This window comes from Nyctibius grandis, chromosome 8 (genome assembly GCF_013368605.1).
Source record: "Nyctibius grandis isolate bNycGra1 chromosome 8, bNycGra1.pri, whole genome shotgun sequence".
Lineage (NCBI taxonomy): Eukaryota > Metazoa > Chordata > Aves > Nyctibiiformes > Nyctibiidae > Nyctibius > Nyctibius grandis.
In genome coordinates, this window is record NC_090665.1 from 17,971,103 (window position 1) to 17,984,761 (window position 13,659).

General features: G+C 39.8%; 1 protein-coding gene across 1 annotated transcript in view; it reads left to right on the top strand.

Moving 5' to 3' along the window:
* SPHKAP (SPHK1 interactor, AKAP domain containing) overlaps positions 1-8,815 on the top strand; it is a 50,144-nt gene extending 41,329 nt beyond the window's left edge. Inside the window, 5 exon segments of the mRNA XM_068406989.1 lie at positions 1,551-1,642; positions 1,645-1,828; positions 5,783-5,835; positions 5,920-6,104; positions 8,672-8,815. Of these exon segments, the coding sequence (XP_068263090.1) occupies positions 1,551-1,642; positions 1,645-1,828; positions 5,783-5,835; positions 5,920-6,104; positions 8,672-8,815 (658 nt within the window).
* Positions 8,816-13,659: the final 4,844 nt, after the last annotated feature.

Sequence of the window (13,659 nt, forward strand, 5' to 3'; positions counted from 1 at the left end):
GGGGAAGAGGTCTTTAGCAAGTTTAAAAAAAAAAAAAAAAAAGAGAGAGTTGTTTCTTGTACGTAGGCAGTGCAACACACCCAGTCCTGTCACAGAGACACAGAAACCGTTCCAACCGACTGTTCAGAAGCAGGGAACTGTCAGTTCAAAGCATCACTAGTCTGAGATGTAATTGCGTAATGAATCAAACAAAACCCAAAATGCCAAGTAATGACGCCCATGAAAATCTCTTCTGTTTGGTCCAAGCATTAAAAACATGAATAACACCACTGCCCTGAGACCTGGCTGCTCAGTGCCTTCATGTTACTACAGACGATGAGTTTTGTACCTGAGGGGTCAGGGAGGACAGGCATAGTTATTTGACAGAAGTTGACTGCCTGGTAGAGCAGAGGCCCTCAGGCAAACAAGTCACTTTCTCCCTGTACAGGAGGCTGCCTCTCTCTCTTGCATCCAGCATTAACGCAGCAACTTCTCAGTTGTCCTGAAAGTGAGACCACAGCAGAAGGAGATATCCACAATGATATTGTCTCAGTATATTCTTAATCAAGTTAATTACTTGGGAGCAATAGAATTTTTGGGGTCATCTCTTGCTCCAACTGAAGACAGGGCACGTCACCCATAACTCCAGATAAACATCTGAAGGCGAGAACTTCTCTAGGGGGATCCTGCAGAAGGTTGCCAGGACACATTACACACAAAGCTGCAAATGCAGACCATCCAGTAAACATAACAAAACTACAGTTTTGCTGTAATTGTTATTCTGGTGCTGCAGTGTTGGATTTTTATATACTTCCCTGCCTGCATATCAGAAGTCCCATGGTAAGTCCCACAAAGTCCAGTTGCCATAAGTATAGTTTTTATTTTTTGTTTGCATATGTGTTTGTGGGTGCATGTATATGTATATGTGTCATATAAATATGTGTGTGTGACACATACATCAAGTGTGCAGAATTATAAAGCATTTTTCCCTTAACCCTGTATTTTCTAAACTCAGTCTGGGCTCCATATTCAGTCTGGTTTCTGACTACCTGCTGCACACCTACCTAGAAAAAGAATACCTTGTCCTTCCCCAACCTAAGCAGCAATGATCCTAAGAAACACAGAAGGCTAAGAGTCCTTAGTGATTCACAACTCACTATGCCTTCCTACTTCTAGACCTCTTTTGGGTCTACAATACTAACAGAGTACAAAACCCTGGCAAGAAACTTGTTCACCCATTAGTGTGACAGGGATTGAGTGCCAGTATATATTTCCAAGAAATGCTGTCATTCTCTACTAACACGTACCACATATTTCAACCACTGACTGGCTGAAGTGTATTAAGCAATAGGCCTGTGCAGTGAGCAGTTCTTTTTGTACTTGTAAAATCTTTTTGTACAAGTTAAACATTTTTAATGCATATTTTGGCATAAGGCTTACTTTGTTTTGTGTTTGTTTATAGCATTCATAAGAAGATTCTTTTTTAAGAGCATCTCAGACCATATGTTCAACTGGACTTTGTGTATAAATTATAAGCATGTCCAGTCTCTTGCATTTGTATAATTTTGCAGCTTGGTTGACTTTAATGAGCAGCATTGCCTGAAGATTGGTGGCACCAGTTTGTTTGCCCATGTTATAATATCAATGTGCCTTCCTTATCACCCTGCACAAACAGTCCTCAGAGCAGACCGGATGCTGAAACCACAGCAGAGACAAAAGCAGCTGAAGAATTTCCAAACCACCTCAGCAGCAGTGAAGAAAGCACTGGCAGCTGGTCCCAGCTAGCTAACGATGAGGACAATCCTGATGACACAAGTAGCTACTTACAACTCAGCGAACGATCCCTGAGGTACCCATACTGTCTGTTCTCAGTATACATTATGGTCCAATCAACCAAGCCAACGATTTGACTACCATGCATCAGGAATGAGGGTACAAGCTCGACATTTATTCAGAATACTGTAAAGAAAGCCTAATGGGAGAGTACGTATCTTTATTTTTAAAAAGGGAAAAAAAATTAGCCACATTCTCATTCTCAGCCAGGTCTTTTATTATTGGTGAGCAGCTAGATTCAGACGAAGAAAAAACTTCCTGGCACCACTCAAGTGCCTCAGTCCTACAGTGAAATGGCCATCAGACAAGATAATTGCTACAGTCTTTCCTTTGATTTATTTGCTACTATTTGCATAATGTTTATTTTGGCATCCCCTTAGCTGAGGTTGGCGAGACTGCTCTTCCCACTGGGTATCTGTGCACTGAGAGCAGAGAGAGCGAGCCCTGACCTGCTTAGACTGGCACAGGGGAGCACATCAAGAGAGGATGACCGAGTTCCCCCTGAGTAGGCACAAATTCCAGAGCTCTCATTGCCACATGCTGCTTTTTGTTCCTGTTCAAGTCAGGACATGTTTAAAGATGTTATCTAGTCCTTAGAGTTTATATAAAGTGATGTTAGTTTGACTTCAGCCTTTTCATGAATTCAAACTGAGCAAGGTTTTTTTTCTCCATGAGGTCTTAGATTAGGTTTTAAAATATTGTCAAGTAATTATATCTTTCTCTTGGGTATTAAGATGACAAGGAGGGAAGACGGTATGGTAATGAAGCAGGGAAGAGAACGAGGCTCTGTCAGAGAGCACTGTTGGCTAGTTGAAAAAAATACTGAAAACTTGTCTGTCAGTGTGGGTGAAGGTTCATCCCATTATTACAGAATCAACCTTTAACAAAGTCCTTGGTCTGAGAGAGCTGATGTATTGTGCCTTTTGGCTCTGCATTGAAACAGAACTTGCTACAGCAAGTCTGAATGCATGGCATGCTGACACTGACTCAGAAAATCCTGATGGGGAAAGGAACTGTCGATCCTTCTGATGTAAGGAAAAATACTATTAGTTGCTTTTCCAGTAAAAATGAAGTGGTTCAAGTTGGCTCGCCACACAGAACTTGTTTGTGCTAATTGACATGCAGACAGCAAATTCACAACCTGTTCATCAGACTATTACAATATCTGCATAAACATTCACTGTCAAATTTATAATGATATTATAGAGTGAACAGGTACTATTTTTTACAAATATTCTCAGATGCAATGCTTCGTTCTTGTGAAGAAGCCAAAGAGAGTACTTCTATGTATTACTGGTCCCAATGAGCACTGGCTTTCATTAAAATCTCAGTCTCTCAGAGTAGTCAGAAACCTAAGGGGCCATCTCTGTACCCGTGGGTTCCCTCAGACCCCCGACAGTATTTGGGGTATGATGTAATACACTGAAACTGCCGCTGGTTACAGGCATGGAGTCACCCAGCAGGCAAGTAGTATGATGGACAACCAAATGCCTTGTTATAACTCACAATATTCAGAGGTATCTGAATCTCTGAAGGTTTTTTCCAGGACATCTCTGTACCTGATAAACCTTCTTCTCAAGGACTCATGCAGACTGCCTTTTTGTCTGAAGCCAAACATTCATTGCATAAGCCATTCACAAGAAGAAAGTCCAGTTGCTTTTTTTTTCCTCCAGTTTACAGCATCACTTGATACATGTTCCATCTAGAACTATTTTAATAAAAGCCTAATTATTTTGAGCAGATTAGTGTGCTTCATTCTGGAAACCACTTGCTGAGCAGAACTGATTTTGTGGAACTCTGCATAACAGGGGCCAGCCTCCTCACTTTGCTTTGTGCATGAATAAATTAAAAGAAGACGTATGGAGACATGTTCAGTGCAGCTTGGCACTAATATTTAAACTTTTGCTTTGTCAGCAATGGCAACAGCAGTACAACTAGCAGTCTTGGCATTATGGACCTGGAAATTTATCAGGAGAACGTGCCATCTTCTCCTATGATTAAGTAAGTAGTCGCTGAAGTGAAACTTGATGTTTAGTCTAATTTTAACTGCAAATCATTTACGCCGTCTAAAATGTGCCAAGCCCTGCTTTGCGCCTGCTGCGGAGCCTGCCACTAGTTTCAGAAAAAAGCACAGGCAGGTGTCTGTGCAGAGTGACGGCACTAGACAGTGAAAGGTTACAGGAAAGCCCACCCAGGTGGATCTCTCAGGAGAATACGGATCCACCAACTGCTCTGCCTAAAAGACAGTTTTCTGCAGTATCTGTTTCCCACTGTGTGAACTTTCTTCTCCAAAGAACTTAAAGTATTATCAAAAGTTTACTGTAATAGCAAGTAAGGTCAAGCAAACAAGGATCAATTAAAGTCAAAGGAAAAAACATGATAATAATTTGGCCCAAAGTACATCTTATTGTTTCTGAGCTTGTTTCTACTGAGCATGCAGTAAAATTATCAAGAGATGTGCAAGTACCTGCCTAAAGATTCTGGTACCCTGAAACCTGGTATAGCCTGCCAGCTGGTGAATGGCATGATGCAGTCAGGGCACAGCCACTGCAGAAGTGTATGGAGTGTACGTCACGCATTGAACACGGGGACTTTGTGAAGTCGCTGACTTCAGAAAATCTTCACAGCTAGTTATCAGATATATATACTGCAGCTTTCCTGCTTTCAAGAGGCTCTTTTTTTGTAACAAATCTGGGCATGTGTATTTCTGTAGTTACATGCATTCTCTCCCAGCTGCCAGTTCAGAGACTAACCTTGTTAAAACATGCCCATCTTCACAGCAGGCAGCAATACCTCTGACACACACTCCTAAAGATGACTCCTCTCCCTTATATTTCCGAGGACCAAAAGGATAAATTTCTGACTCCCCTTGTTAGCTTTCAGGGGCTGTTCTCAGGTGTTAGCCAATAGGCGTGAGAAGTTTGTACTTTCACAAATCAAAGTCAAGGCACAGAATACATCTGCTCTTCAAAGAGAAAACTGGAAAAAAATCTGGTGGGAAGGAAGTTATTTGGCACCTATGACTCTAAGTCATGACAAACCACACATTGCATGCTGCCATTTTATTCTTTCCTCTCACATCTTGCAGTAGCTGCTACACGAGTATATATAATCTTGATTTTTTGAAGCCTTGGGGGAGATTCTGAAATCCTGTGAATGAGGGTGGTAAGAGTAGCATCCTCCCATGCTAGAAACAAAACCTTGCACTTGGAGCGTTCCCCCTGGTTGAGAGCAGAATAGGAGTCTGTAAGTGCTACCCCTCCAGGAGCGATGAAATGAATGCAATAGCTGTCACATCAATAGCGAATTTACAGCCTCCTGCCACGTGTACAAGAGCATGGACATTGTGTTCAGACATGGATGCTGAAGCAGTGACCACATGCCAGGAGTTTGTGTCCTGTAGTTTAACAAGAAAGAGATGGTACATAAGAAACGAAGATCTTTGGAAGATTTTGCAAGGTGCAAACAGAATTTGTTTATCCAAACAGCTACTATATTTAAAACCAGCAGTAGCTGAAATCATTGATAGTTATGATTGTATTTAACTGTGAAAGATAAAACTAGAAAGCAAGACGGGATAAGATTCAGCCAGGGAGTGTAGCACTGCAAAATGCCAACATTGGAAGCTCAGTATTTCCCCCCAGGTTGTAAGACTTGCTGTGTCTTACCATAATGTCATTTGCTTGTCAGTGTGTGAAGATACACAGATCCTGATGAAATGCAATACACAGTGTAACCAGTACCAGTACTTCATCCTATTACAGGAATAATGCTGCCATTCCTATAGCTTTTCCTGATTTACAGATTAAATAAATGAAATATATTTTGCATTTTATTATTTCATCCTATGTAACTTTTTTCTTGCAGTTTTCTAGGTCTTACATTGAGAGAGAAGTTTATCCATCAGGAAGAAATGTTGTAGACTGTTCCTAAATATCACTAATAAGCTTTGTTGTTGTTTGTTTCTAAGTGAATTGGTAGAAGAAAAGGTTTTCCTTAAAGAACAGACAGAAAATACAGAGGGTAAGTTGAACCGTAACAACTAAAGCATACCATTTGAAGTTAATGCAAGTAATTGCACAGTAACTGTTGGGATTATTTTTCCAGAAAGCACTTCTGGGCTTTCAGTGGGAACAGCCAATTGTCAAAAGGACCTACTGGTGATAAACTTTGATCTGGAACCAGAGTGCCCTGACGTGGAGCTGCGAGCCACCCTGCAATGGATAGCTGCTTCTGAACTTGGAATTCCAACCATCTATTTTAAGAAATCTCAGGAAAACAGAATTGAAAAGGTAGTATTTACAGAATCAGGCACACTTGTAATTCACTTTAATCACCATAGCAGTTAGGATTTATTGAAGTTACTGAGCTTAAATGCAGATGCAAAAACATCTTCATTACCACAAGGTGGCAATGCTACTGTTTATTACAGTAAAGGAGGAGAGGATTAAATGTGGCAGAATTTAAGGTATATGAAATCTTTAGTAGTATGTCCATGGCACAAGAAACAATCACCATAAGACCTTCTCCAAAGGCTCTGTAACATGCTTTGATAAGTCTGTTCACTTTTTCGTATCAATGGTTTGTTAAGTATCAATCCTCAAGGCAGAATTAACAGAGAGAGTCCTTTATGTGGCTGCATTTGAAGGGTTGCAGGTGGCTTATGAGTTGAAGCATGTAGCTTGAAAAATAAAAATCACACATACAAAGTTCTGCTACTCGGTGACAGTAAGAGCTGACTATGATGCGAGACGTAAGTTGGAATTAAGATTCCCAGCTTTGAGATTTGTTAGTCCTTACACAGGTTCTGCATTGCCTGCAACACCGATTATGGCAGCCTCAGGCAGGTCTGACCTTGTGCCTGACTGTTCATAAATTGCTACAGCTGGGGGTACAGCAGGGGCCTGACAGTTCCTCCTACATTTATGCAAGATCTACCATGGCCAAACGCGCTGACTTTATAGTCATTTTGTGCTGGCAGAAAATGATTGCTGCTCACCAAGGAATGGGCCCACTGCTGAAATGAATAGAAGAGACTAACTGCAAAATAAAGATAACCTGTATTAGCTCGAGTTCAGTGTCTCTCACATAACAAGAGTACAAGGCTTCTGCAGCAGAGCTGATCGAAAGTTCAGAGGATAGGCAGGATGGACCTATCTGCATAGGCATATCCTTACATTATTACTACCCTGAGAGACAGTTTTAGCCCAGGCAGTGATGAACCAGTGTTTCCAGTGGAGCCGTATTTGCAATCACACATCTGTTACCTGGAAAATTAGACTGACTGAAATATTTTGCATCATTGTATGGAAATTATGAAACACCTCCCCTGGCTTAGCAATAAAAAAAGTGCTGTGTGTGCCGGTACCCTTTTGCTCCTGGTCAGATGTAGCTTAGCCTCTGCCAGCCACTGTTTTGACAGCAGAAGTCTCTTTCCAGAGAGAGGCAGACAGATGCAGACTACCAGAACTGAGGAACCTTCTGAGGTACTAGTCCAAGCCAGAGCACCAAGAGCAACACCAAAGACCAAAACAGCCACATAGACTGTTTCTATTCCAGAATGATTAGTTAGTGCTCCATTGTAGGCACCACCAAATGCCACCTACAACATTTCAGGAATAACCAAAACAGCCCCTTTTCCAAGGTCAGCAAGAACAGCTCAAACCTTAAGGCTCACAAAAAGTGTCAGTATTCAAATCAATTAATGAAAACAGTGTTACAAATCAGTATTTTGGTCTTTTAAAATAATGTCTGTGGGAAGATCATTTTGAGTAGCAGACATATTGTTTGGTTTTCTTGAGTACATGCATTTGGGAATCATAAACATAATTTAAGATGCATTCAGCAGCACCATTCCAAATTGCATCTAATTAAAGAAACAGCTGTCAGCTTTACCCATGTGCTTTGGCAAACAGTTAATTCAATTGCAAAAATACACTAGAGAATAATGAAGCACATCCTGCCTACAACAGTGCTCTTGGAAATCGCGTGCCTATTAAATATCATTAAAATACACATTAAAAGTTTAGGCTTCAATATGTAAATAGCAAACAGCTACACTAACTAGAGACACAATATTTTCTTGTGTGGTTTAAAACTGGAAATGTAGAAGGAGCAAGATAATTAGATATTGATTGTGAAATTCAAAGAAATGAAAAGCTTTGATTTTCATTTATGTGCTTCAGAAAAAAATGGGACCAGATGTATGACACTGTGAAGCCCATTATTAAGTACAAAGTGGACAAAATTCAGGATTTTTTACAGCTGCTTAAGAATATATATTTAACCTCTGGTTTATCTGGAAGTTAAAAAAAAAAAATCAAGTACATATCCTCTCTGTGATTCAACCACAACTGTGACAAAGGTCTTCATGGGACAGAGGTTTACCCAGAATTCCCTCTCACCAGTTCTATGTCGATATTTAAAATACTGCAGCATGTATAAGTGGAAATACAGAAAATTAAATATAAATTAAAACATAGCTAATGCTAATGAAGAGGGTTTGTTTTTTTTTTTCTTTAAAATGGGTAGTCACACTTCCATTATTTTGACAGTGAGTTGTTAATAACAAGGGAAGTTGTGACCCTTTATCAAGCTCACTTTGTTCCTACTTTCATTGCAATAAATAAGAAATAATTGATGAGAGCAGCTAATTTAGAAAATGTCATGAGATCCGACCAGTCTTTGGGGAGCTACGGAATTTCAGAAATTAAGTTTTATAAATAGAAAGAACCTTTATGTTGCTGTGCAGTGAGTTGTGTCCACTCCCTCTTACAGCAGTTTGTGCATATTAATTTAGCAAAACATTAACCAAATCCTAAGCGTGTCTTGTTTTGTTTGTTTTTTTTTTTTTATTTAGTTTTTAGATGTTGTGCAATTAGTTCAACGGAAGTCCTGGAAAGTGGGGGATATCTTTCATGCCGTGGTGCAGTACTGCAAGCTCAGTGAGGAAGGCAGAGAGATGACACCAAGCCTGTTTGATTGGCTTCTCGAATTGGGTTAAGGAAGTTCACCTGTTCGGCATTTTTGTTTTATTCCAGTTTAAATAAGCAGTGGTTTGTGCCACGCACTGATTTCCAAACATCACTGAATAAAATGAGCAAAGATATACAAACTCTACAGAAACAGCACACACATCCGTTCCACAACTGACCAAGGAGCAAAGTGAAACCAAGGTGTATTGTGTCTTTCTGTATCACGAGGGACTCTTGAAATAGTGTGCTATAGGATGTACTGTACTAGGAGGGGATGGAGTTTTAGCCTTCTGAATTAATGGACTACACAGTAAAGGCTTAAGTATCTAATATGTTCCTTTTTCATCAATTTGATTAAATCAATCAGCTAAAATGGGATAGTACACTAACATTCAGTTTTAAAACACCAATATTTGTACAGTTTAGCTATTAGAACCAGTGGGTGTTCCAGAATACCTAGAGACACCCATGTCCCTAGATAAATTTTTTTTTTTTAAACCCCCATAGTCTGCTAAGGGGTAAATACTTTTGAACACTTCAGAACTTTGCAGTTAGACAACACAATAAAAAGCTGCTGAAAACACATTTTAGTTTCTTTCCATGTGACTATTTCTCTTCCACAGCTGTTCCCCATTCCTGTTTTCTTCTCAATGAAATAAAATCTAGACTCTCAGTTATTACCCTTAAAGTCATTCCTTTCCACGTGGCGGCAGTGCAGTTCAGGCAGCTGCACATGGTATGTCCCTGAACACAGCTCTGCGAGTCAGGGCAGCAGGTCTGTAAGCCCCAACCCACCACAGACCTGCCGCATGACCTTGGGCAAGTCATTTCACCTCTGTGCCTCAGTGTCCCTACCTGGTAAGGGGGAGTAACGATAGTACATTTGTTACCTACAGTGCTTCTATTTAAAGCACTATGTAACATGCTATGTGTCAGTTAAAAGCAGTGAAACAAATACTATTTTAATTTTAGTTTAATCAAATAAATTGTTAATAAGGTAAAGAAATGCATAGCTGAAAAGAGTACCATCTCATCATTAAAATGTTAATTTTTGTAACTTACAAGAGAGCAAAACGATTGTTAAAATTTCAGCAGACATACTTGTTTATTCTGGAGATGTTTGGACTATATGGGATAGTTCACGTTACTATAACATTTATAGAATTGTGTGGTAAGATATACTATGGTATTGTCTTGTTGAGGTGATCTGTTAGTATCATGCTCTTGATACGTTCTTTTGACTCTGCCAAAGAGATTGGTTTTGAATTTAAAGGTAAAGATAACTTATCAGATCACAGCTCTTCTGTGGTTTGTTTCTTTGAAAATAGTTATCTTTCATCTCTCCCTACCCAAATAGCGTAATAGAAAACCTGCCTGCTTTTCCCAATAAAATATTTAAGAGATGTTTTATTTTCCATATTATAGTATACGCTTCTGTAATATTTCTTGGAGAAAAAAAACCTATCCTTTTGCACTAAATATTTTTGAAAATTTTGAAGTAGTTTTAAATAATTTATGAAAAAGAGCCATATTCTCAATTTTCTCTTTAAAACCATTCCTAAACTTGCATGATTGCATCACTCCTTTGTTACAAAATACAAATTGGTAGTGAATCAAAATCTGACGTGGAACATTAAACAACATGAGTAATTCTACACCTACTCTGCGGTATACACAAAGCAGTGAAGGTCGCTTTAGTGTCAAGATAAAGGTCAATTTATCTTGCGTACACTGACCGTAACTGTGCAGTCACCGGGCCCACTCCTAAGAATTGCTGAACATCCAGTACTCCCACTAACCTGAGTGGCAACGCTGAATGCTCAGCATTTCTGAGGCTGAAAGTTTCTGAGGCTGAAAAGTACCAAGTATATTAGATTTAAAGTGCTTTGTTTGAGTTAATAAGTGGAAAGTGTATTTATTTTTAAACCAAATACAGTTAGTTGTCAGTATAAAGTTTTTTGCTGTGATAGAATAAATGTTTACTTATCCTACAAAGCACAAATATCATGACAGAGTTTTAACAGTGTGATGCAGTTTCTCTGTACAGTAGTTCTTAATGTTGCAAATTATTCAGAAATAAATTTATGTTATAATGTGTGTCCTCTTTGCCTCTGTTGACCTATTAAATAATATTTGCCTGCCATCCCTGTAGCTTCTCAAAGCTCTGCTTCTGAATGAAAAATTTGACCCATGGCCCTGACCAAAACAAGTCAGAGCAAGCCCCAGGGCTTACCTCAGTACCAAAGCTGTGGCTTTGCTCAGGTTCCACAATTAATTCAAGTGAGACGAGGGTAATGGTAATATTCTTAGTATCACAGGAAAATAAACAGAAATCACATGTTCACTGCTGAGAATGAGCCCCAGAATAATTCCCAACATAGCAAAACTCTGTTAGCGCTCACTCTAGCTGCATTCAGTACCTGCAAAAGTGGGCAGGGGGGTGGGGAGACACAAGTTCAAGAGTTTCTTCTGCTTGTTGAAGTTTGCACAGATATTTACTGCTCTACTGCCTCAGTGTAAAGGTATTTCTACTGCTAAACAGAATAGGAAACCAACCCTTAGCTGAGTAAGTCAGAACAGGACTTGTCCACCATTAATAAAGGCTGAAAAAAATTAAAGTCGACTTTAAATACACATAAATGAGAACTTCATACTACATACAGTTTTAGGTAAAAATCTCAGAGTAAATTAGGTGTGGTTCAACCTCTCTGTGTACACAAGCATGATGCAGGTTGTTAATATCATGAGGGCGTGGAGGGGGTGGCTGCTCACTGTCTTTGCCAATGTAAAAGCTAGGACCCAACAAATGAAACTCGTAGGAGAGATTCAAAGCAAACAGAAAGAGGGGACACATTATCAAATAAGAGGATGCAAAACTAGTACATAGGTTCAAGCAGGAGCTGGATAAGTACTTGAAAAAGATGCACCACAATTTACTAAATGAGACAAACCCTGTGAGCCTCAGGAGATGCTGCCCATGGGAGCAGCGACACGTTTCCCTCAGCACCTCCCGCAGCGCTGGTCCCAGCCAGGGCTGCCCCGCTCACCTTCTCACTCTGCAAGAAGGCTTCAGGGAAGGTCCCTTCCACCCCAGTGTGGACTCTACCGCCCACCTGATGTTGGCTTGTAGTTACATTAATTCAAACACAGGAGAATTACGTATTGAAAAATAAGTATTTAAAGTCTTCATTTTTAGTTTGGTTTTGTTTAGGGTGCTTTTAATGTTGGGATCGTTAGAAGCTGAAAAACTATAACCTGCCTCAATTTTGTCATAACGCTGAAGATTTTCATAGTGTCTTCAAGTAAATTAACCATTTTATTGTGATCTATGATAAAAATGGTCACCTGTTTACAGTTGTCCTATTAAATTCAGCAGGAAATCTTTCTGGAGAGGCTGATTTTACTGTTTCTCTGTCCGCTTTCATGCGGAGCTGCATGACAGACTAGCATAGGAACGTCGTCATGAATCCTGCACTCTGACTTTCAAAACGTCAGGGGAAAAAAGCCCACTGCTCCACTGAAATAAAGAGCCCACATGAGCTACTTAATAAATAAAACAAATTCCAGCTGAGAAGGAAAGCACATCCATACTGGCCAATTTTAATTCAAGGCAGAGCCATTCCAAAGCCTTTGCTAAGTATGAGCAAACTCATAATGCCACTACTTCAGTTTTTCAAACCCACTCTGAAGCCAGTCATCACTAGAACAGGCCCTCAGAAAGCAACTCGCAGCTGTACAGCATTTAGCAGGACAGACAGTTAAATTAGACAGCTGGACTATAATACTAATTAAAACAATTTGCAGTGAAGACAGGTCCAGCTAATAGATACTTTGCCCTCCTCCCAGCTTCAGCTGAAAATTAGACAGTAAAGTGCGGCAAAATGGAAAATAAAACCAAGCAGGATATTTTTCATATCCTTTCACTAACTACCCAGGAAATGCAAGTGATCACACAGAAGGAGCCCATTCACAAAAGAATTTGAATCTCAAGAGATGCAAAAAGCATACATCAAGAGTCCAAGTACACATCATATGCTTACATGGAAATCCTCATCCTGATCTTCTAAAATCTGTTCTGTGCCAGGGAAGTTACATGGTACAAGCTAAGGGCTTCTTTCCCAGAAAAACAAATTGTGTATTCCCAGAGGTACATACTGGAAGGATTCAGAAGTCTAAAGGACAGAAACAATACAGAAAATACAGTTTCCACTGTGACAGTCCTTACTAAAGCACGTTTCAGGAGTCTCCTGAGGCAATCCTTTTCTATAAGGCCACAGTGAATCAAGTTTGCCAGCATTTCAGGATAACGTTGAAAGCCACATCCCGCTCCAATCACTCAGTGATTAAAGTGGCAGCTTGGAGAGTGTAAGGTATGTAGAAACCAAATGTTTGTATAAGATTAAAAAGGCACCAGACAGTAGAGTTAAAGCACACACATAGGCTATTTTGGTTGCAGGGACTGAAGTGGAATTAGAGAAAGGGATCAAGCTGCTACTAGAGACACGCAATGATTTTGGCATGATACATCTATACAATGCACTTCTAACGTATATCTCTATAATTTGTTAAATCTACATATGGGTAAACCACGGTGCAGAGGACCTAACATCAAAGCATTTATATGATGGTACCTAGAGTACTACTGAAGTTCTTACAAGGCACCAAGTCAGCACACTTTTCAGCCGTACTGCAAATCACACCAGATGTGAAAGTATTTCACATTTGAGCAGGAAACCTGGATAACTTCACCTGAAAAGCAATTCTACTCACTCAGTGAATCTAGGGAGAGTCAGAAATAGAGCTCAGATGGCTTCCCAGTCCAATGCTTAGGCTATGAAACGTCAACTCGCTCACAATTTTGCATAAAAATAGG